We start from the raw sequence: 21,662 nt of genomic DNA on the forward strand, positions 1-21,662 counted from the left end.
TTTTATCTTCAAGATCATGATGAACTTCGGATCTCTCGACTAACTTTGACTTTTATTCTCTCCTCTTTACTTTGATTATATAAGATTTTTCGCCATCGTCTAATTATAACCGCCATGACTATCAACTTTACTTTTATGCAATCTTACCTACTGGTTGTATAACAATCTGTTTTATCCATTGTACTTATTTTAGCAGCCTTCTAATGTTAATTTTGCTAATACTTCCACTATTGTATCTCATCACATTGTATTTTCAAACCATCATTGTTATTTTTGATGTTATTTTACTTCAAATCTCTTCAAGATTTTAAAATTCATTTCATCACTACATGTTATTTAGACGCTTATTTTTAATTTAAGGTTAAGACTATGGCTGATGATGCCTTCAGGGAAGGCGAAACATGTCCCACTATTAGCTAACAAATTTATGTAAATCATCCAAGACGATTTTGTATTGATTAGGTGGTCTAATAAATAACTTAATGTTATTATTTCAATCTAATATCATCAATACGGACCAAAAATGATATTTATTACATGTAATGTCAATGCCAACCAGGCAATAGTAAAACCTAACAAGTACTTGAACCTAAAAATTAAAATAGGCAAGTTTTCTAGAGATATCAAGTTTCTCAAAGATTGCTTGAAATTAGAGTTGGTACCTAAATTTCTCAAATCTTTACAAAGAAAAAGTCATCCCTATTCAAAATCTAATGCCACTCAAAAGAAAGTAAACAACATATGGTTGAAAAATGAAATTAAACTATTATACAAGAAGAAATCTTTACTAAATTTACAATTATATAGGACTCATTTGACCATCTCTCAGAAATTACCCCCACTTGAATGGAGCTCATTTTTAAGGTACACTGACCTCAAACTATCTTACGTATTAGACAAGAAACAGAAAACCCTAAACCATAAATTACTTTGTCTTCAAGAAAACAAATGTAAAACTCCTGACCAAAATACAAACAACAAAGTATCCCCTTCCCATTTGACTAACATTCCCACTACAATCAACCTATCTAATGCAACCTTCTCTAACCAAGAATTAAATCTATTAGATAAAGGCATCAAACATAATTGGCCTAATCACAAAAAGGCAGAAGACATCATCACTACCATCGCTGAAACCGAAACTAATATCGATAAACAAATCCCAATTGATAAACAGAATGACGTACGATATGAAGTAAAAAAGAAACTCCCAACTTTGATTAATGAGATAACATCTAATAATAACTACAATGTCTCGAAACAAATTCTAAACCTAAAATCCAAAATCCATAACAACAACGTAGTAATTACAAAAGCAGATAAGGGCAACACCATAGTAATAATGAACAAACAAGATTACATCAATAAAACTGAAACCTTTTTTTCAGACAATACCTATACCTTAATTAACAAAGATCCAACAAACAAAATACAGCGTAACTTAAAGAACCTTCTTAAAAATTCTAACTTCATTTTAAATGATCAAGATTATCAGAAATTAACTGTAATGAACCCAAAATTACCTACAGTGAGATCACTGCCCAAAATTCATAAAAATGATGTCCCCATTCGGCCTATAATTAATAGTATCAATAGTCCTACCTATAAAACCTCTCAATTCCTACACAAATTCCTAAAAAAACACTTCAAATTTCACAACTCCAACCCCATAAAGAACTCGATCGAACTTTGTAATTCCCTAAATAAGTTCAGTCTACAACCAAACCACGCTTTATGTTCTTTTGACATCACCAACATGTATACTAATATCCCTATCAACAATACTATTAACATCATAAAAAACAATCTGTTGAAACATAGCACATTGAGTAAAATCGAAATTGATGAATGGTTAAAATTACTTAATTTCGTTTTAGACAACAACTATTTTACCTTCAATAAGAAAATTTACAAACAAGAAGGTCTAGCGATGGGAGACCCGTTATCTGGAATACTAGCCGATATATACTTAGATAATCTCGAACATAGTAAGATTATTAATAACATCAACGGACTCTGTCTTTGGCATCGCTATGTTGATGATACCATAGCTATCATTGATAAACAAATCAACAACAGCAATAACATACTATCATTCCTCAACAACTTAGATAATAATATTAAATTCACTAAAGAAGATGAGTTTAATAACTCTTTGAACTTCTTAGATATCAAAATCACACGAGCATTGAACAAATTCGACTTCCAAATATACAGAAAACCCACCTTTTCTCCAACAACCATAAAAAATGATTCTTTACATCCCAACTCACATAAAAAAGCCACTTATCACAGTTTAATATATAGAGCATTAAAGATCCCTATGTCCTCTACTAATTTAAAGAAAGAATTACTATTCATCAAGGAAATAGCTAAATTCAATGGATTTAACACGAATATGATTGATAAAATCATCAATAAAACCACACTGAAACTAGCTACCAATTTAACTCCATTAAAACCCGTCAAACCTAAATACGCTAAATTCACGTTCACTAACCATAGCATTTACCCGATAACCAATTCATTAATGAAGCACGAAATAAAAATAGCCTACACAACAAAAAACACTAATCGTAATTTATTCTTCAATCACAACTCTATCAACATCACAGACAATAGTTACTCTGGATCAGGAATATACAGATTGAAATGCTCTACATGTAATTTTTCTTATGTTGGCCAAACTGGCCGCAGCTTCTCTACCAGATACGCCGAGCATTACAATGCCCAAAGACACAACAAATTCTCCGCAATGGCCAACCATATGAGGGACACCGGGCATAAATTCACCACAATAGAACAAGACCTCCATATCCTAAAAAGAGTCGATAAAAGCAAACTCATGACAGAATATGAAAACTTATTTATTTTCCTCGACCAACATTTTAATAAAGATAAAAATCTAAATGACACTATTGATAAAAAAAGCCCCTTGTATGAACAGATTCTTATTTTATTACGAGAATCAACTTCCCTCACCAACAAATTCTTAAAAATCTTCAACCTCACATCAATTAGAGTTCCCACCTCCCCTACAGCTAATATACCCCCCTCCCTTCCCCCCGCCGCTAGTACCTCTAATTCAAATACAACCAATAAACCCATAGCCACACCCACCGGAACATCGCTCCCTCCAATAGCCTTACACCGTTACAATACGCGCAGTAATACACTCTCTTCCTTCCCTCCCACCAATAGCAGCCCCCCTCCAATAGTTACGTCAACGCAAACAGATCCCCCTCCAGCACAAAACTTCAGTTATAACACACGTAGCAAGAAGTCTACTGTTGCAAATACTTCTAACTCATAATATTACAAGCTATCTTTGTCACCGTCAAATGGTAAGTGCATACAATTCTACTTCAATATTTTTCAAATATCTTTTCACACAATTAACTCTACGTTTCTTGCTTCCATTTACAGATTCCACTTGTATATGCTTTTTCAACTAGAATATCTACAAACTCACAATTTACAACATTTGAACATCACTTCAAATTTTGAGATGGTCCATAGTGATCCTATTTGAAACTGTTCTTCAACTTCTATTCACCAACTTCATATCCTCAACGTGTTCTACAACTTCACCATATGCATCTGACTTTCGTCTTTTATCTTCAAGATCATGATGAACTTCGGATCTCTCGACTAACTTTGACTTTTATTCTCTCCTCTTTACTTTGATTATATAAGATTTTTCGCCATCGTCTAATTATAACCGCCATGACTATCAACTTTACTTTTATGCAATCTTACCTACTGGTTGTATAACAATCTGTTTTATCCATTGTACTTATTTTAGCAGCCTTCTAATGTTAATTTTGCTAATACTTCCACTATTGTATCTCATCACATTGTATTTTCAAACCATCATTGTTATTTTTAATGTTATTTTACTTCAAATCTCTTCAAGATTTTAAAATTCATTTCATCACTACATGTTATTTAGACGCTTATTTTTAATTTAAGGTTAAGACTATGGCTGATGATGCCTTCAGGGAAGGCGAAACATGTCCCACTATTAGCTAACAAATTTATGTAAATCATCCAAGACGATTTTGTATTGATTAGGTGGTCTAATAAATAACTTAATGTTATTATTTCAATCTAATATCATCAATACGGACCAAAAATGATATTTATTACATGTAATAGCGTATGGTGTTGTACTGCCTTCCATTGATGTTAACCCCACATGTATTCCTTACCCGGTATTCTTTTAATGTTCTTCAATATAAATGTTAAACAACATTGGTGATAGACCATATCCCTGCCTCACTCCTTTATAGATATTTGCTTCCAATTTCTGCTTCCCTATCAGTGCTATCTGGTTCTTGTACAGCTAGAATATAATTCTATGATCCCTGTTGCCTATTTTGAGGTCCCTTAGGGCTTTGAACAAAACATTCCAATTCATGTGATTGAACACCTTTTCCACGTCATTAAATGCTATCACTAAGGATTTATCTACTTGCAGAGCTTTCTCCATGATTAGCCTGAGACTGAGTATGGCTTCTCGGGTTCCTCCACCTTGGCAAAATTGAAATGTATCTACTGAAAGATTCTCTTCACTTTTCCTTTCCATAAGATGGTAGATAAAACTTGTTGAGATTTTTGAGGCCTGAGATTTGAGCCTTAAGGTTCTGTGTTCTTTGCATTTTTGTGCTCCCCTCTTCTTTGGAATAGGATTCAATGATTGTCCGTTCAAAGTCTTCTGGAATACTTCCCTTCATATACATTTCATTAATGAACTTGTAAAGGTTAAATTTGCTCTTTTCTCCCATTGCCTGCAGGATTTTGCCTGGTAATACATCTGGTCCTGGTGCTTTTCTACATTTTAATTCATTTAAAACTCTGTCAAATTCCACTTTTATAATAGGTGAGCCAATATCTTCCTCTCAAATTTCTCATTCCTCTTCCAGGATGTCATCTTGCATTTGTCCCCTATACAATTCTTCTGAGTATCTTTCCATCTTTCTTTCTGTTTTTTATTCTTAACTTATTATCATTTCTCCATTCTTCTTTCTCAGAATGTTAAGAGTGTTTTTCCTAGTTCTAAACTATTTCCTGATTTCTGTATATTCTCTTTCAGTATTGCCCTTAGCCATATGTTCTTCTATCTCTTTACAGTTATTCTTAACTTCCTTGTTAGTCTATTAATTTTGTTTCTTACTCCTCTATATTTCTCTGTGTCTCCAATGCATCTTGCATTATTTCACTTCCCAAATATTTGAAGCATTCAACAACTTTAAGGTTTTGTTCCCTGATACTAACAATTTCTTTTCCTTCTCTTTCTCCTCTTGTCATCAGCACTGTTTTGCTCTTTTCCACACTAATTTTCATTCCATATTTCTCAATAATGTAATTTAAAGCCTCTAGTTAGATTTACTTACATACTTACTTACTTACTTACTTACTTACTTACTTACTTACTGGTCGGCGCTACAGTCCTTGTAGGTCCTTGGTCTCCTTTATCACCTGCCTCCATTTATCTCGGTCCTCAGCTTTTCTTCTCCAACGTTTAACTCCTAACTTTCTAAGGTCATCCTCAACATCACCAATCCATCTTTTCCTGGGTCTTCCTCTCCTCCTCCTTCCATCAAGTTTTCCTATAATGTCTTAACATTCCACGTTGCTAATATAATATCCTTTTTCCTTCTCTTTAGCTGTTTTTCTCGCCGGTTCGTCACCAAGTTTTCCAGTCCTGCTTTATTCATTCTTAAGGTATCCGTAACAGTCATTTTTTTACGATTTAGAGGAGTTAACCCTACGCTCAACCCCCCAACCCGGAGGACCAGCGTATCACTCTTAGTCTGGATCATCACCTTAGACCTGTCCAGCTTGGGTGGCCCTACCAGGAGCAGATGCTCCTGCTGGCATAGCTCTAAGGATCATTTGACCACGCAAGCCTCCAATAAACACCCGGCAAAATATATTTTGCCTTCGTCAAGGTGGTGATACCTTTGGGAGGCTCTAGTTAGATTTGTATTTCTGTATTGTTGACTCCCCGGATCACCATGTCATTCGCAAAACAATATTTTCACATCCCCTCTATATGTTGCCTTGTTTCTTTAGAATTTCATCATAACCATTATAAATATAAGTCTTAGGCCAGTTTGGGTTCTCAACCAATCTGTTCTCCCCACTGGAGTCTGGACACAACTGGAACAATTTTTATACATTGCTTTCACTAATTCCCTTGATTGCTTACCACATCCGTTTCTTTTCAGGGTTTCCCACACCTTTTCTCGATTAACACTATTGTATGGTTCACTACATCAAGGAATACAATCTCCACATCTTTCACATACTTCCACTGTTTTTCCATCAGTAACCACATGGTAAATATGGGGTCTATTGTTGACCTGCCCTGTTGAAAGCCATACTGTTCTTCGTCTAAATTTCTTTCCACTCTCTCTCTCATCCTCCTTTCTATTATTCTCTTCAATATTTTGGCTACTTGTGACAACAGTGTAATTCCTCGATAATTTTCACACACCTTCATATTGCCTTTCTTAAATACTGGTATTATTACACCTTTACACCAATCGCCACGTACTTGCCTTTTCTTCACATACACCTAAGCAGCCTATATAACCAATATAGACCAATAAGTCCTGCTGCCTTTATCAATTCCTCACATATTTTATCCATCCCTGCTCTTTTTGCTGTTTTCATTTCTTTAACAGCCATATTTCCACCCCTGCCATTGCAGTATCACTCTCCATTTCTGGATCATCCTCATTTACCATTACACTCTCTTCTGCATCATTGCTCACAATCAAGAATTTATCAAAGTAATCTATTTATCTTCTCTGGGTCTGTTATTACATTTCCACTCTCTTCCTTCACATGTTTTGTGTAGAATTTTTCTTTCCTTTTATTTTTTTATCAATCCATACAACACCATTTTTCCACCATTTTTTTACATCCTTTTTCAATTCTTACATGAATCTCTCCCAACATTTTTGATTTTCCACATTTACCACTTTTTTTACACTTACTTTTAATTTCCTGGTACTTAATTTTACTTCCTTCTTTCCTATCTCTATTCCATTCTTGCCATACTTTCTTCTTTTGTTTAACAACCTCCTTCACCTTTCCATTCCACTAAGGTGTCTCTTCTTCACTCTCACCAAAGTTCTGCCACAAATCTTCTCTGCACACCTTACAAATGTGTTTTCTAAATTTGCCGGGCTGAGTGGCTCAGACGGTTGAGGCGCTGGCCTTCTGATCCCAACTTGGCAGGTTCGATCCTGGCTCAGTCCAGTGGTATTTCAAAGTGCTCAAATACGTCAGCCTTGCGTTGGTAGATTCACTGGCATGTAAAAAACCTTGGCATCTTGGTGTCTCTGAAATCCATAAAAGTAGTTAGTGGGACATAAAGCCAATAACATTATTATTACTGTTTTTAAATTTGGTCCATTCTTCTTCTACGCTTTACATTTCTGATTTAGGGATGTGCTGTTTTAAATTCTCCCAAAATTTCTCCTGAGTTCCTTTATCTTTTAATTTCCATACTTTTATTTTCTTCTGTCTTATTTCTTTTACTCTCACAATTTTACCTATTTTCAATTTTGCTACCACTACTCTGTGGTCTTCGTCAAATGCCTCACCTGGAAATGCTGTTACATCCATTCACTGTTTATGATTTGTTTTCTCAATTTAAAAAAAATCAATAATTGTTTACATCCTTCTTTCATCCAGCCATATCTAGTGATCTTCCTACTATTCTTTTTTCCAAACCAAGTGTTACCCACAATCATTCCGTTTCTCTCACTAAAAACAATCAATTTATCTCCCGCACTGTTTCTTCCTCCATACGGTATACAAAAAGACCAATCACTTCTTCTTTCCCAATTCTGTCATTTCTACCCTGTGGTTGAGGTCTCATATGACTATCACTTCCACATTGGTGATTACCCCCTTGAGTGTCTCCAAGAATTCCTCTATATTTTTCCTCTCTGTTTCCAATTTGAGGTGCATAAACTTGGATGAAGTCTTTCACTCCTTCTTCCATCCTCAGTTGTACTCTGATTATCCTGTCACGAACACTGTCTATCTTATCTGCATTTTCTTTTTTTTCTTCTTTTGCTAGTTGCTTTACGTTGCACTGACACAGATAGGTCTTATGGTGATGATGGGATAGAAAGGCCTAGGAGTTGGAAGGAAGGGGCCATGGCCTTAATTAAGGTACAGCCCCAGCATTCACCTGGTGTGAAAATGGGAAACCACGGAAAACCGTCTTCAGGGCTGCCAACAGTGGGATTCGAACCCACTATCTCCCGGATGCCAGCTCAGAGTCGCGTGCCCCTGACCAAACGACCAACTCACCCAGTATCTGCATTTTCATCTGGGGTTTTGTGAACAATCTTTCGTACTCCATTCTTTCCCTCACCTCCTCATCTCGAGTATAGGGAGTACCCTCTACTCATCTTCTTCACTTCCTTTCTTTTCCACTCAACCTCACTCAGTCTGATCATTGCAACAATCTCTTTCACAATCAGCTCTTCTGATTTTCCTGTCAGGATCATAACATTGATTATTCCCACCTTTACAATATTGGTTGCTGGTTGCCCACTTATCACAGCTCCCCCAAACACAAGAACTGCACATCACTTTTTGCGGGGTTTGCCCAAAAATTTTCCAAGACTGATATTTACCATTTCTCAGTTTCTGGCTATTGCTACAATGAGGTTGCCACTCCCAATGGTATTTTAGAGCTACTTCCAGCAATTAATCAGGCCCCCCTTTACGTGGGGAACAGACACCCTTGCAGCTGCCCCTAACATGAGAAACAAATGCTGCTGATGAATAGTGTACTCATACTATTCCCTGAGTACTGGGCTGCTTCTTCCGCAATCTCCACCATTTCGAAGTCCATCTTTTCCGCTGTAGATTCCATTGAGGTCTTCACTCATAACCCTGAACTGGGGCTCTTACCAGATGATACACATTGAGTCAGTGTGCTCTGGGACTCTCTGGGTGTGTCACCACTTCCTGGGCAGGGCTGCCTCTGAAGAGGGTCCCTATCAGCTACCTTCTTATTAATATCCACAAATGAAAAATGTGTCATAAGGATAGACTAATTACAATTTAAGTTAGTGTCCAGATACCTTTGAGCAGACAGAGAACATCTCATTTTTAAGGACAACTAGCATATGGATGTACTTGTAAATGGAAACTCAGTTCCTGATTACCTATGACTGGATGGTTATCTCTCCACACAGTGTTTCTAAAAAAGCTTTCCCCATCTTCAGTGTCCTGTAACTTGTTCTGAAATCTTCTGGAACATGGCATTATACATGTGTTCACTTTAAAATATGGGCAATACACTGTAACAGCTGATCTTAATTTTCTATGGGAGATAGTTATCTCATGAGAACTGGGGAGTTTTTACAATGTTACAATACAAATAAAAAGCCCTATGTTTGGGGACAGCAGGATATCCCATGACTATTGTAAGAGGGCAACTAAACGATAGCATGGGTTGATGGCATTGTTTACACACTTAAGCCAGCCTCCTTGCCTTCAACTTTCCTATCTGACCTAACTTGTTCCTTTCTTGTTCTCTTCTGACCACAACAATATTAGGTGTATTATGCCTAGGGAGTTCATCATTTTTCACAACTTTCATAGCCCTTCTCTTTCTTTTGCCGATAGCCGCATTCTTCGAAGGGTCAGACTTCTTCCTCTTCTTTCTTTGATTGTGTTAAGAGAGGATGCTTGCCTAGTTGTACTTCCTTTTAAAACAATATGAGTGAAAGTATAGTACTTGCCTGATCTAAAGTTTAGTGATGCATGTGGAGGGATAGCCTCTGAGAGATTAGGGCAGTGTAATTAGCACTTCAGCTCAACTGTGTTTTACTTCCCAAACAAAGACTGGCGATGAAGGAAATACTTACAGTATTTATTTGTATAACTGACTAGAAACCACCGAGAAAGTTGCAACAGTCAGACAGGTTCTTAAATCCTATGAATACCATACATCAAGTTTTGTCTTCTTACTCAGGGAACTAGTGTCTTATTTGCTGAAACATCATGGATTGTATTTCCTAACATACACACCCATATTTATTGTTACAAGGATTCAGACAGGAAATAACATCTTAATATGCTACAGCCAAAACTGGTTAGGACGTTTTTATGGGGACCAAGAAAAGTGTTAAAGAAATGGAAACAATTTCACTGTTAAATTTAAGGTTAGGTTTGTACATAAAAATAATTACAGTGAAAACAAAGAAATAAGTGTTTACAGTTATAATTAATGAAATAAATAAAGAAAAATGCATTTTAAGAACTCCAACATAGTAAAACATCAAGGAAAAACATTCTTAGAAACGTGAAATATACACGTTACTTACAGTTATTTTTAAAGTTGTCAAAGGAATGCCCAGCATCTGGGTGATTTGCACACATTTCATGTGTAGATTAGCATCCACTTTCTCAATAAACTTTAATTTTTCATCATTTGTAAACTGTCTAGTTTTCTTCTTCTCCAGAACAGAATGTTCTTCAAAAGACTCTGCATAAGTACAGTAGCCCTAATTTATGTATGTTGTTACACAATTCACTTACAAAGGTAAAATTAAGTACCAACACGTCAGCTATAAACATAAGTACAGTAGGCCTAATTTATGTACGTTTTTACACAATTCACTTATGAGCTACTGTTGCATGATCTCAACAACCATAGCAAAGACTGGCTTGGGACTAACGCTCCCTGTAGCTGTGGGCCGACATGCAACTGCGCTCCAGACCGTGAAATTAAGTTCTCTATCAAAGCCTTACCCAGGCCAGTTGTCGCTGGTCCCTCGTGCACACAATGTGGCCAAGAACGCTAATTTAAATTTCTTATGGTGGAGTTATGAACATACGAAAGAGTGATGTAAATGTGCTATCTAGGATTATTTAACATGTATTTAATAGGACATGGCCTGGGATTTTGGAATAATGGTATAGTAACCAGGAAAATGTACTAGAAAGGGATGTCTTAACCAGTTTCAACTGTATATGCTCCTTACGTCTTCCAGCTTACCTTTCATAATGGTGTGAGCCTCCCATCTGCCTGAAGGTACTTCTGCCATAAAACGGATCCCACAGCCCAATGCTTTGGATAGCCGAGTCTAAGAGTACTACTTGGAGATTACTATCAGCATGTAGAACAATCGTGTCAGTGGGCTCATGACAGCTGATGTTTACTTCCACTTTACCACGGAAATGACCTTCATGGAGGAATGGTTGTAACTCCAGGTTATAGCTGTTAGGAGTAACGTGTCTTGGAAGAGGAGATTCTTCAAGTGTTTTAGAGTTGCGTTTCTCCAACTTATGATTTTCCACAATCTAAACAGATCATTAGTATTACAGTTAGACTTCATATGACTATAGTAAATGAAGCTTTGCTAATAGAATAATAAAGAGAGAATTAACTAACTAACTAACTAACTAACTAACTAACTAACTAACTAACTGGTATATAGAGTGTATCTGAAATGCATTTAACAAATGCTAGAATGAGTATTCCTGAAGGACACGGAAATTGATTTTTTCTGCCAGTGTGAAGAGATGTCCTGTTGCCTAGAAAACAAAGCCATCAGATCCATTTTCTTTAGAATATGTTTCAAAATTTCAGAGATGTGTTTTTTTTAATGAATATGGACACAAAAAACTGAATTTCAAGTGAACAGTAAACATGTTTGCTTTATGACAGTGCAATTTGTAACTCTACCAAGGGCTTGTAAATTGTAAAAGCACTGAGAAGATCATACTGTGGTAGCATGTGACTGGTTCTCTTTCTTGGAGAAATGAGTCAAAAGTTACAAGATGCTGTAAACACACCATTGTAAATGCAGACTGCAGTAAGACATAAACGTTGCTTTGCCTTGAGGTATTCTGGCTGTGAATCTGACAATAGACAAGACAGAGCCAAAACGAGCATTTACCACGTACGCCAGTTTTGTCTTGGTCAACTGAAGTATGTGGCCGAATAAGGGTCTATGTTAACCCGGCGTGTTTTGAGTTATGAGCTTGAAAAGGTTGGAGAGCTTCAATATGCCTGGTGGTAGGCAAGTATGCACATACACCCTTATTCCACACAAGCTAATTCTCTAACATAACTTGTGGAAATTGTGTAGGAGAGTGCATAGACTTTACTCCACCAAATACTCAGCAGGGGTAGAAATGTAAGATAGACCCTTATTCGGCCGCATGCTTCAATTTACTGCTGCCTATTCCGCTCTGACTACCGCTGATGCACTCACTGTTGTGGCAGCTAAGGTTAAACACACAGTTATTCTCACTGCTTGTTTCAGAGATTTTGCAACACCTTTCCTACATGTATTTCTCCAAAACAAAGTATTTCCCAGATGTGCCACTTGCACAGTCTGTCTTACATTTCTTCAAGGATAACCATTCTGATATAAAGTATTTCAGATAAATCCCAAATATAAAAATAAAATTAATGCCCTATCTACCCAACAGTAATAAGGCACCTGTCCACAATGTTTGTTTGGTGGTGGTCTCCCTGTTAGAACCTTGTAGTGCCACTGCTTGCAGCTATAATAGCAGCCACCCTGTCCGACATGCTCTCAATGGGTGTGTGCAAGACAACCACTGAGATTCATCGCCATTCCTCTTGTAACCATTCCGAAAGTGGGAAAATGGATTTTGGCCGCGCCCCTCAGGATTTCACCCAGCAATCGGATTCGTCCCAAAGGTGTTTTATTGGACTGAGGTTGGGATAATGGGCAGGCCAGTCCAGTCGGCAAATGTTGCTGTCAGTGTTCCACTGCACAGTAAGCCCCGAAACATGACATCTAGCATTGTCATCCCAGAAGAAACAAGGATTAATTCCGTAAAAACGTCAAAACATTGGGAGTATTTCATCATCCAGAATGTTACAATATGCTTCTATGCTCACACTGCCATCGATAAACACCAGCAGGTTCATGCCAAAGTATGAGAAATAGCCCCACACCATCACCCCACCACCCGAATTTCCTGGTTGCACTATACGCTCTGGCAGAAGCCATTTCCTGGGTAGATACCAATTCCTTGCATGTCCATCAGACCAAGAATAATGTGAATCTCGACTCATCACTTCACAGAACTGATTTCAGTGGTCCAGTCTCAAGTTGTGACACTACAAACACCTCCTGAGTCGCTAATCCTTATTGTCTTTCGTGATGGGGGCTTATGTGCCGCTGCTCTTCTGAAATATCTGAGTTGGTGGGATTCTGTACAAAGTGTTCCAATGAAAACAGATACTCCTGTTGGACAGAAGCCATCAGCTGTGTCTTATTTTCGAAAATTTCAGGGTTCTGCGATTTCTGTTGGTCAAAATTTTAGATCACCCAGAACATGCACCTTTGGCACAACGACCATCCATCTTCCATTTACATAGGATGAATGCTACTTTCGATGCTACTGAGATGGCAACCCACAATCACGTTCTTATCAAATTCTGATAGCTCTGCACCTCGTGTCAACTGGTTCTCGTATGTCCTGAAGTATATGTCAGCCACACAGGTCAACTGATGTCTTAAATTACCAACTGTCATAGATGCCCAATTACTTTTTGGTAAATAGTGTATTTACAGTTACTTCAGGCATAGGAAATAATATTTAGTTCTTTGCCTGTACTGCAGTTTCATAAATTGTACATTGCTTAACAAGAATTTTTAATGCCATCTGTATAAATAAAATTACACTTATGTCTGTACACTTAAAATTTTTGCCTTATACTATTCTTTTATCTTAGACAAGGTATACAAAAGTCAAACGTAGGTTCAGTTCAATGTTTGTTTGTTTGCTTGCTTGCTTGCTTGCTTGCTTGCTTGCTTGCTTGCTTGCTTGCTTGCTTCTTTGTTTGCTACTACATCACAGGAAAATGGCTAAATAGAATTCCTTGAAACTTGGTATTTATGTTCAGAGATGTGTGAGTCATGCTTTATGCTATACAGTATATTATTTGATTAGTATAGAGTGGCATTGGCTGAATGGTCAGCATAGAGGCCTTCAGTTCAGAGGGTTTCAGGTTAGATTCTGGCTGGGTCAAGGATTTTAATTGTGTCTGATTCGATTAATTCTTCTGGCTCGGGGACTGGGTGTTTGTGTTTGTCCCAACACTTTCATATTCATATTCAGACAACACGCTATACTACCAACCACTACAGAAACACGCAATAGCGATTACATCACCCCATATATGGTTGGAAGGGCATCCGGCCATAAAACAGGGCCAAATCCACATGTGCGACACAGTTTGCACCCGCAACACGAAAGATGTGGGGAAAGCAGTAGAAGAAGAAGTATAGAGTGGAATAGAAATATTAAGGGGCGAAAACAGGAAATGCCGTATGTTTAATGTGTTTGCCTCTTACCTGGAGGCACTGGGTTCGATTCCTGGCCAGGTCAGGTATTTTAACCTGGATTTGAGAGCTGGTTCAAGGTCCGCTCAGCCTACATGATTACAATTGAGGAGCTATCTGACGGAGAGATAGTGGCCCTGGTCTAGAAAGCCAAGAAAACAGCTGAGGGGATTTGATATTCCGACCACACACCATCTCGTAATCAATGGGCCTTCAGGCTAAGCAATGGACGCTTGGTAGGCCAAGGCTAATTGGGACTGTAGTGTCAATGGGTTAGTACCAAAGGATTAATTTGTTAATGCACCTTCCAAGAAATTGGGATGACTCAGATATAGTACCTATTGTATTTTCAGTATATTTTTATTTAAAACAGAAAAGATGTTGCTTCATCTACAGTCAGAAATTAAAAATTGAAATGGCAACAATCATACAGAGGTTCCATTTTGAGTACCGTCATCTGGGGTGACTATCATCAAAAACTAGTACTGTACTGTACTGTACTGCACTGAAATAATGATATAAATCATATTTAGGAGTAGGTTCATGTGTTTATCACATAATAGGAGAAAAATCAGTCTGAAATTGAGGATAACTTAAAATGTTAAAAGAAGTCTTCTAAAATGTAATCATCATCATCAATGTCCCACTCCAGTCGCCCAGGTGTGGTTAACAAGCCTCTTCCACTCCTTTCTGTCCTTCCACTTTTCCTGCTCCATTACTTCTGCCACATCCAATCCAGCTTCTCCAATATCCTTCCAAATCTGATCCATCCACCTTCTTCTCCGTCTTCCAACTGGTCTCTTTCCCTTAACTTCTCTTTCCAATTCCCTTCTTCCTACCCGTTCCTTTCCCATTCTTTTTACATGTCCGAACTATCTCAGTCTTGCTTTCTGTATCTTCTGTATTAACAGTTCTATATTTAGCTCTTCTCTGATTTTAATATTTTGAATTCTATCTCTTCTTGTCTTTTAAACCTATGTTCTTAAAAATTTCATTTCTACTGCTTGGAACTTACTATCTTGTCTCTTATTAGTTACCAGTCCTTCAAGTCCGTATGTTACAATTGGTATGAAATGCTGTTTATATAATGTTAATTTCATTCCCTTGGATACTTTGTCATGCCATAAAAGCTCTCTGACTTGATGATAAAATGTTGTACCTTTACTTAGTCTTTACAAAGGTAAAAATTGAGTGTATCCTCCTAGTTCAATACATTACACAATTCCATCATTAGATGGACTAATCGAATTCAAACACGTTTCAGCTCGTTTGAGCCATCTTCAGTGATAAAAAGGGGGGTATTTGAAATAATTTACATAAATTAAGCTAAAAATGCCAAAAAACATCATGAAGGAACAAATTAAAAAACAAAAGAGAGACATGACGGAAACAAAAATAGCACAATATACAATATTTACATAAACATGTGGAGTAAAAAACAACTCACTGTGATAAATTTCAGTGAAATAGGGGTTAATAGAAAACATAATTGAAACTTAAAACTGTGTTAACCTAAGAAGAAAAGAAATGAAAACAAATGATACAGATGGAAATGAACAATAAGTGCACATAGCGAGATTGCGGACCTCTTAGTTTACAAAATATTGGTTTTATAACAATTCAAAACAAATTCCTGCCTAAATAAGAAAACAAACTTACCTCATTTGAGAGGAATTCACTTGAAGTGACTGTGAAGGTTACTGCTGCTAACAGCAGCCCCCTATAGAGATGTAGTTTCATGTCAAAATCTAAGAAAAGAAGAAAAGAATTATGTTTTCTAGTTAGTTCCAGATTGATGCACAGTAAAAATGTAACCTTCATCACTATGTAGTTTACACTAGTAAAATTATTAAACTTCTACAATAAGAATTCTTACTCACCTTACTAATTGTTCTATTAGGATGCATATTGTTAAATTGTTGTTTTCTTTAATTCTGACACTGCCAGAACTGTAATTTATTTCTTGTAAAAATATCAAAATTATAAATGAAGGTAGTAAGTTATATAATTTTCTGGTAAAGCTTCATCCTCTGCTAGTTATAGCGACTCCGTTATGATTCCATTCAGCTCTCTACACATCTCATCATTGACTTAAACTTATTAATTTAAACTTCTACCCCTACAAGCAGGTGTAAAAGCCCATCTCATCTCCTTCCTTCTCTGCTTATTATTCTCTCCCTTGTCCTCTGGAGTATAAACCAGTTCAATTCTTCATGTTTCTCCAGTTTCTTCTTCTTCATCAAGTGTTCCCTACTTCAAAATTCATGAACTCTCTGGTAGAAGAAGTTTCATCTTTAAGGAACAGATGTCTCTACTGGTGCATCACTAACGCAGTCTAGTATTCAAGGACTTTAACTAATATGAAGAAATTTTGTTTTTCTAAGTTTGATCATGTAGTCTGTATGCTTTGTTTATATTGACATCCCTGCTAGTAAAGTGTCCTCCAATCATATTGCTCCTCTCCTAAAAACCTATTCTCCAATCACATCTTCCCTTTCTTTCCCTTCCAGTATGTTTGGCTCGATTACTATTTAAAGAAGGTCTTGGTCTTGTCTGGCTGCAGTGTAACTTGTATTGGGCATCTGAGACGAGAGTCCCTCGGAGAGGGGAATTGATTGAGGTGGGAGATCAGCCGTCGTGAGAATGGATACTAAGGTAGGCAGAATACCTAACATATGATTGACCCGCATATGTAATTAGGGAAGATCCTTACGACCCCTTCTAGAATGTAATTTTCAGGTTCAATTCTCTTTTAAATTTTGATGTAGAGTTTTCTTTGGAAATCTTTAACTTCAATGTAGGCTTCTGTTCTCCGTCTCCGGACTTTAAACTTTATCCTGGTGGGTCTTTGTGAAATATAAGGAACCACGAGTGATGTACCATCGTTAAACTTCCTCTCAACTTAGAATTTGGTGACTAAGTTTCCCTGCAACCATTAAATTTAAATTATTCCTTTCAGCTTTTAAAGTTTTCCTTAACTTAGTCACCAAATAGTACGGATTAGACTCTGCTTCATCGGGCCTTATGCCCAGTTAGGTACTATGTGAACTGTGGTTTTCCTTCCATTCATTTTCTTTTTGGCCTTTTTTGTAAAATTTAAACTTTATTGTTCTTTCCTCTCCATTTTTGTGGCCATGTAGTGTGGGCCTTCTGCTCCTGTTTACTATGGATCTTTAGATCTGATTTTTCTTGTGTATCCAGTCTTGTAAATAATGAGTGTACTTGTAATTTTCAAGCAATGGGTGGTTTCTTTCTAATTGTAACATAACCTTCTAGTCCATTTGGGGGCGTTATTGTAGAATTTGTTAAATGGACACAGGAGTTAGAGACCTTATTTGTAATGGTATTAGAAGCTACAGCTTTTCTTTTGTGGTATATCAATACTAAACTTTACAGGTCAGCCTAATCTCGACTATGCAGCAAACTGGTAAAGGACATTATTAGAAAGTGCCTGAGCTTTTGTGCTCATACACATGTAATTTATTCTGAGCTTTGTGCTCATTTATAATGGGGTACCATGAGCTTTTGTGCTCTGTCCAAGCTTCTTTTGGTAAATTTGTATTCTACATAATGTAAACTTCATGTTATCTCTGTATTGTCACTTGATAGGCTTGTACATAGTTTGATGGAGTCAGGTGTGGTTAGGGGTAGGAGGATCCACATTATAAAATTTGCATATACTGCAATGGCCACATATTCTTTTGAAAAATGTTAGTGAGTATTGCCACTTCTAGTGCTATGTTGGTACTGATCAGACTCATTTGTGGAAGAAGTAAAATCTGTCACTGATCCCCTTATATTATGTGAATCTTAATGGGCATCTTTCTACAGGCCTTCCTGATTCTGGTCTGCAAGTATTTTTATTTGATTATGGTAGGCAATATTTTGGCATCTAATTTCATATTTGAAGGTACACTGACTTAGCAAATGTCATGGGATAGTCACCTAATAGCGTGTGGGGCCTCCTCTGGCCCTGCGAACTGTAGTGCGCCGCCGTGGAAGTGAGTCGACAAGTCCCTGGTAGTCCTCTGGACGCAGCTGACACTAAATCGTTTGAAGAGCGGTCGCCAATGCTGGTCTGTTCATGGGTGCAAGATCCATGGCACGGAGCCTGCGTTCCAGGACATCCCGGATATGCTCGATAGGGTTCATATCGGGGTTCCTGGGTGGCCATGGCAGTCGTTGAACTTCCGCTGCATGTTCCTGGAACCATTCCCGGGCGACATGGGAGCGATGTGGCGGCACGTTATCAACTTGAAACACCGCAGAACCGTCTGGGCGCTGGAAGGTCAAAAATGGGTGGAGATGGTCTCCGAGCAGCTCAACATACCGCGTACCATTCAAAGTCTCTTCCAGAACAACTAGGGGGCCCATTCCATACCAGGAAAATGCACCCCAGACCATAACAGAGTCACCAGCGCCCTGGACCACACCTTCAAGGCAGGCGGGATCTGTCGCTTCATGTGGTCTGCGCCATACACGGTGCCTCCCATCGGTATGGTGCAGTTGAAATCGTGATTCATCTGACCATATCACGTTACACCATTGTTCCAGTGTCCATCCCTGGTGACTGGCGACAAATGCGCATCATTGTGCCCGATGACGTTGGGTTAACAGTAGCACCCGTGTGCGGCGCCAGCTCCCATACCCCATAGAACCCATGTTCCTGCGGATTGTCTACTTGGAGACGTGTCTAGCAAGGCCTGTGTTGAATTGGGCCGTGATTTGTTGCACGGTTGCCCGTCTGTCACTATTGACAATCCGTCTCAAATGTCGCTGGTCACGGTCATCGAGGATGGCTGGATGGCCTGTCGTTCATCTGTTGTGGACGGTGACACCCACATTCAACCATTCATGATACCCCCTGGACACGGTTGATCGTGTGAAGCCGAATTCCCTCACCACTTCCGAAATCGCACTTCCCATCCGTCGGGCACCGACTACCATACCCCGTTTAAATCTAAGAATTTAATTTTTTGTCCATATTGAACTGAGAACGTAAGATAGGTAACTTAAAGTGTCCACCTTTTCAATACAAATAAATGTTATAATGTTTATTTACAAAATATTTTTACTTGGAACTAGTTTCAACGCTATTTAGCGTCATCTTCAGCCAAAATGTGAGAAATAGGCATAGGCGTATACATGCAGACATGTACATTACACAAAATGTTACATCATTATGATTGAATAAGAGTAAAAGAGACATAAAATAGTGAATTACAAGGTCAGAAATTGTCAGTCATCAAAATGGTCCATGAAGGGTGAATGAAAACTGTACAAACATGAGTTACGACTCAAAAACACAATCCCCAAAAAAACATACAACACAACAAAACCACGCGGAAGTTCGAGATGAACTTTGCATTGAAGATTAAAGATTTTTTCAGACACTCTTCCATTGAATGTCGCCTGCCACGAGTGTAGTATAAACATAAGTTAAGATTCAATAAACACAATCGTCTCAAAAATGCATATAACATTTTTTAAAATTTTAGGACTGCGATGAACTTGGCAGTTAAGGATTCAAATTTGTAGTCACTTTTTCACTAAGCGTCAATTCAAAACCAGCTGTGAAGGGTGAAATAAAATTGTACAAGCACAAGTTAGGACTCGATAAGCGCAATCTTATGAAATACATGTAACACATTTGAACTTTGTGTAAGCACGAGATGAACTTGGCACTTAAAGATGTGTGTTCACTTATTCATTGAATGTCACTGGTGCGAGTATAGTTCAAACACGAGTTAGGACTCAACATAATCAAACTTCTCAAAATTGTACATGACATTTAAACCTTTGGTTCGAGATGAACTTGGCAGTTAAAGATTCAAATTTGTAGATACTGTTCATTAAATGTCACTTCAAAACAGTCTATGAAGGGTGAAATAAAATTATAACAAACACGAGTTAGGACTCAGTAAACAATAACCTTCTAAATACATATAACACATTCAAATTTTGCGTAAGTTCGAGATGAACTTGGCAGTTAAAGATTCAAAATTTGTAGACACTTTTTCATTAAATGTCACATAGGCTGAGCGTAGTATAAACATGAGTTAGGATTCAACATACACAAACTTTTAAAAATGCATATAACATTTCAGAACCCAAGTACGAGATGAAGACTGCAATCGCTAGAATTTGGGACTGACCATTCTTCGAGTGATATACCAGTACCAGTAACAAACTCGAGCACGTGGTGTCAAGTAGTTCATGGATGGCCGGCTAAAAAGAAATCTACAGCTGAATTTCCGGAAATAAACATCAGAAATAGGTTTTCTGCCCTAAATAATTTAATTCTGGAAGAAAGTGTTCACGCGCGTGATACCAAATCATCGCGATCCACTGCCGTTGCCGTGCCGACGTTAAAATTTAGGCCTAGATTTCAGATTCAAGACCCAGTTAGGCCTAAATCAGCAAAGGTACCTGTGTTTGGTGATAACCAAGGAAGGGGAATTGCGGGAGTGATAAACGACGAGAATATATCAGCAACCAGTGAAATATATCCAGGAGCTTCTATCAGCAGTGTCCTGGAAAACGTAGAAGCAGCAACAAGGAACTTCGGGAGCGGTGATGCAGTGCTCACCATCGGTGGGACGAACGACGTAGCTCACAACAATGCCAAGAATGTAAGATCACAACTTAAACATACACTAGGGAAGCTGACCCACACTAACGTCTTTGTAGTGAACGTGCCCCACAGGCATGATTTGATTAGAGACTCGTGTGTGAACATTGAAGTGGACAAGGTCAGTACAGATATTGTTAAAATTTGTAAACATTTTCGGAATACTCAGGTTATTGAATGCAGCAGTTTTGAGAGATACTGTTATACAAAACATGGCCTCCATCTAAACAATTCAGGTAAACGAAAGATAGCAAATATTGTTCTAGATTTTATTAATCTTACGATATGTACTGTAAAACAGGCAACTCCCTTGAGTTATAATACTGACCAGGAAAACTAGTAGAAAGAGCCAGCTGTACTTCAAGCTGGCTCAGTCAACTAGAAAATGAAACCCAGGAAAGTAAGGAATTTCAACCTACCCAATTGCAACAGTCAAGTTTTAGGGAGGAAGGGGGCCTGAGACTGCTCTTGGTAAAGTGTCAAAGTGTAGTAAATAAACAATTAAAATTCGGTACATTGATGGAATCATATGAGACAGATGTGGCGATAGGAGTGGAATCATGGTTGAGAGAAGGGGTGAGTAACAGAGAAGTATTTCCAGAAGGGTACACAGTCTATCGTAGAGACGGAGGAAATAAAAAGGGAGGGGGGGTGTTTAT

General features: G+C 37.8%; 1 protein-coding gene across 1 annotated transcript in view; it reads right to left on the reverse strand.

The window, feature by feature from the left end:
• LOC136885424 (aminopeptidase Q) overlaps positions 1–21,662 on the reverse strand; it is a 256,957-nt gene that overhangs the window by 229,199 nt on the left and 6,096 nt on the right. The window contains exons 2-3 of the mRNA XM_067157954.2: positions 16,032–16,120; positions 11,042–11,346 (exon numbers count right to left, since the gene is read on the reverse strand). Of these exons, the coding sequence (XP_067014055.2) occupies positions 11,042–11,346; positions 16,032–16,112 (386 nt within the window). The 5' untranslated portion in view covers positions 16,113–16,120. The remainder of the gene's footprint in view (positions 1–11,041; positions 11,347–16,031; positions 16,121–21,662) is intronic.

This window comes from Anabrus simplex, chromosome 1 (assembly GCF_040414725.1).
Source record: "Anabrus simplex isolate iqAnaSimp1 chromosome 1, ASM4041472v1, whole genome shotgun sequence".
Classification (NCBI taxonomy): domain Eukaryota; kingdom Metazoa; phylum Arthropoda; class Insecta; order Orthoptera; family Tettigoniidae; genus Anabrus; species Anabrus simplex.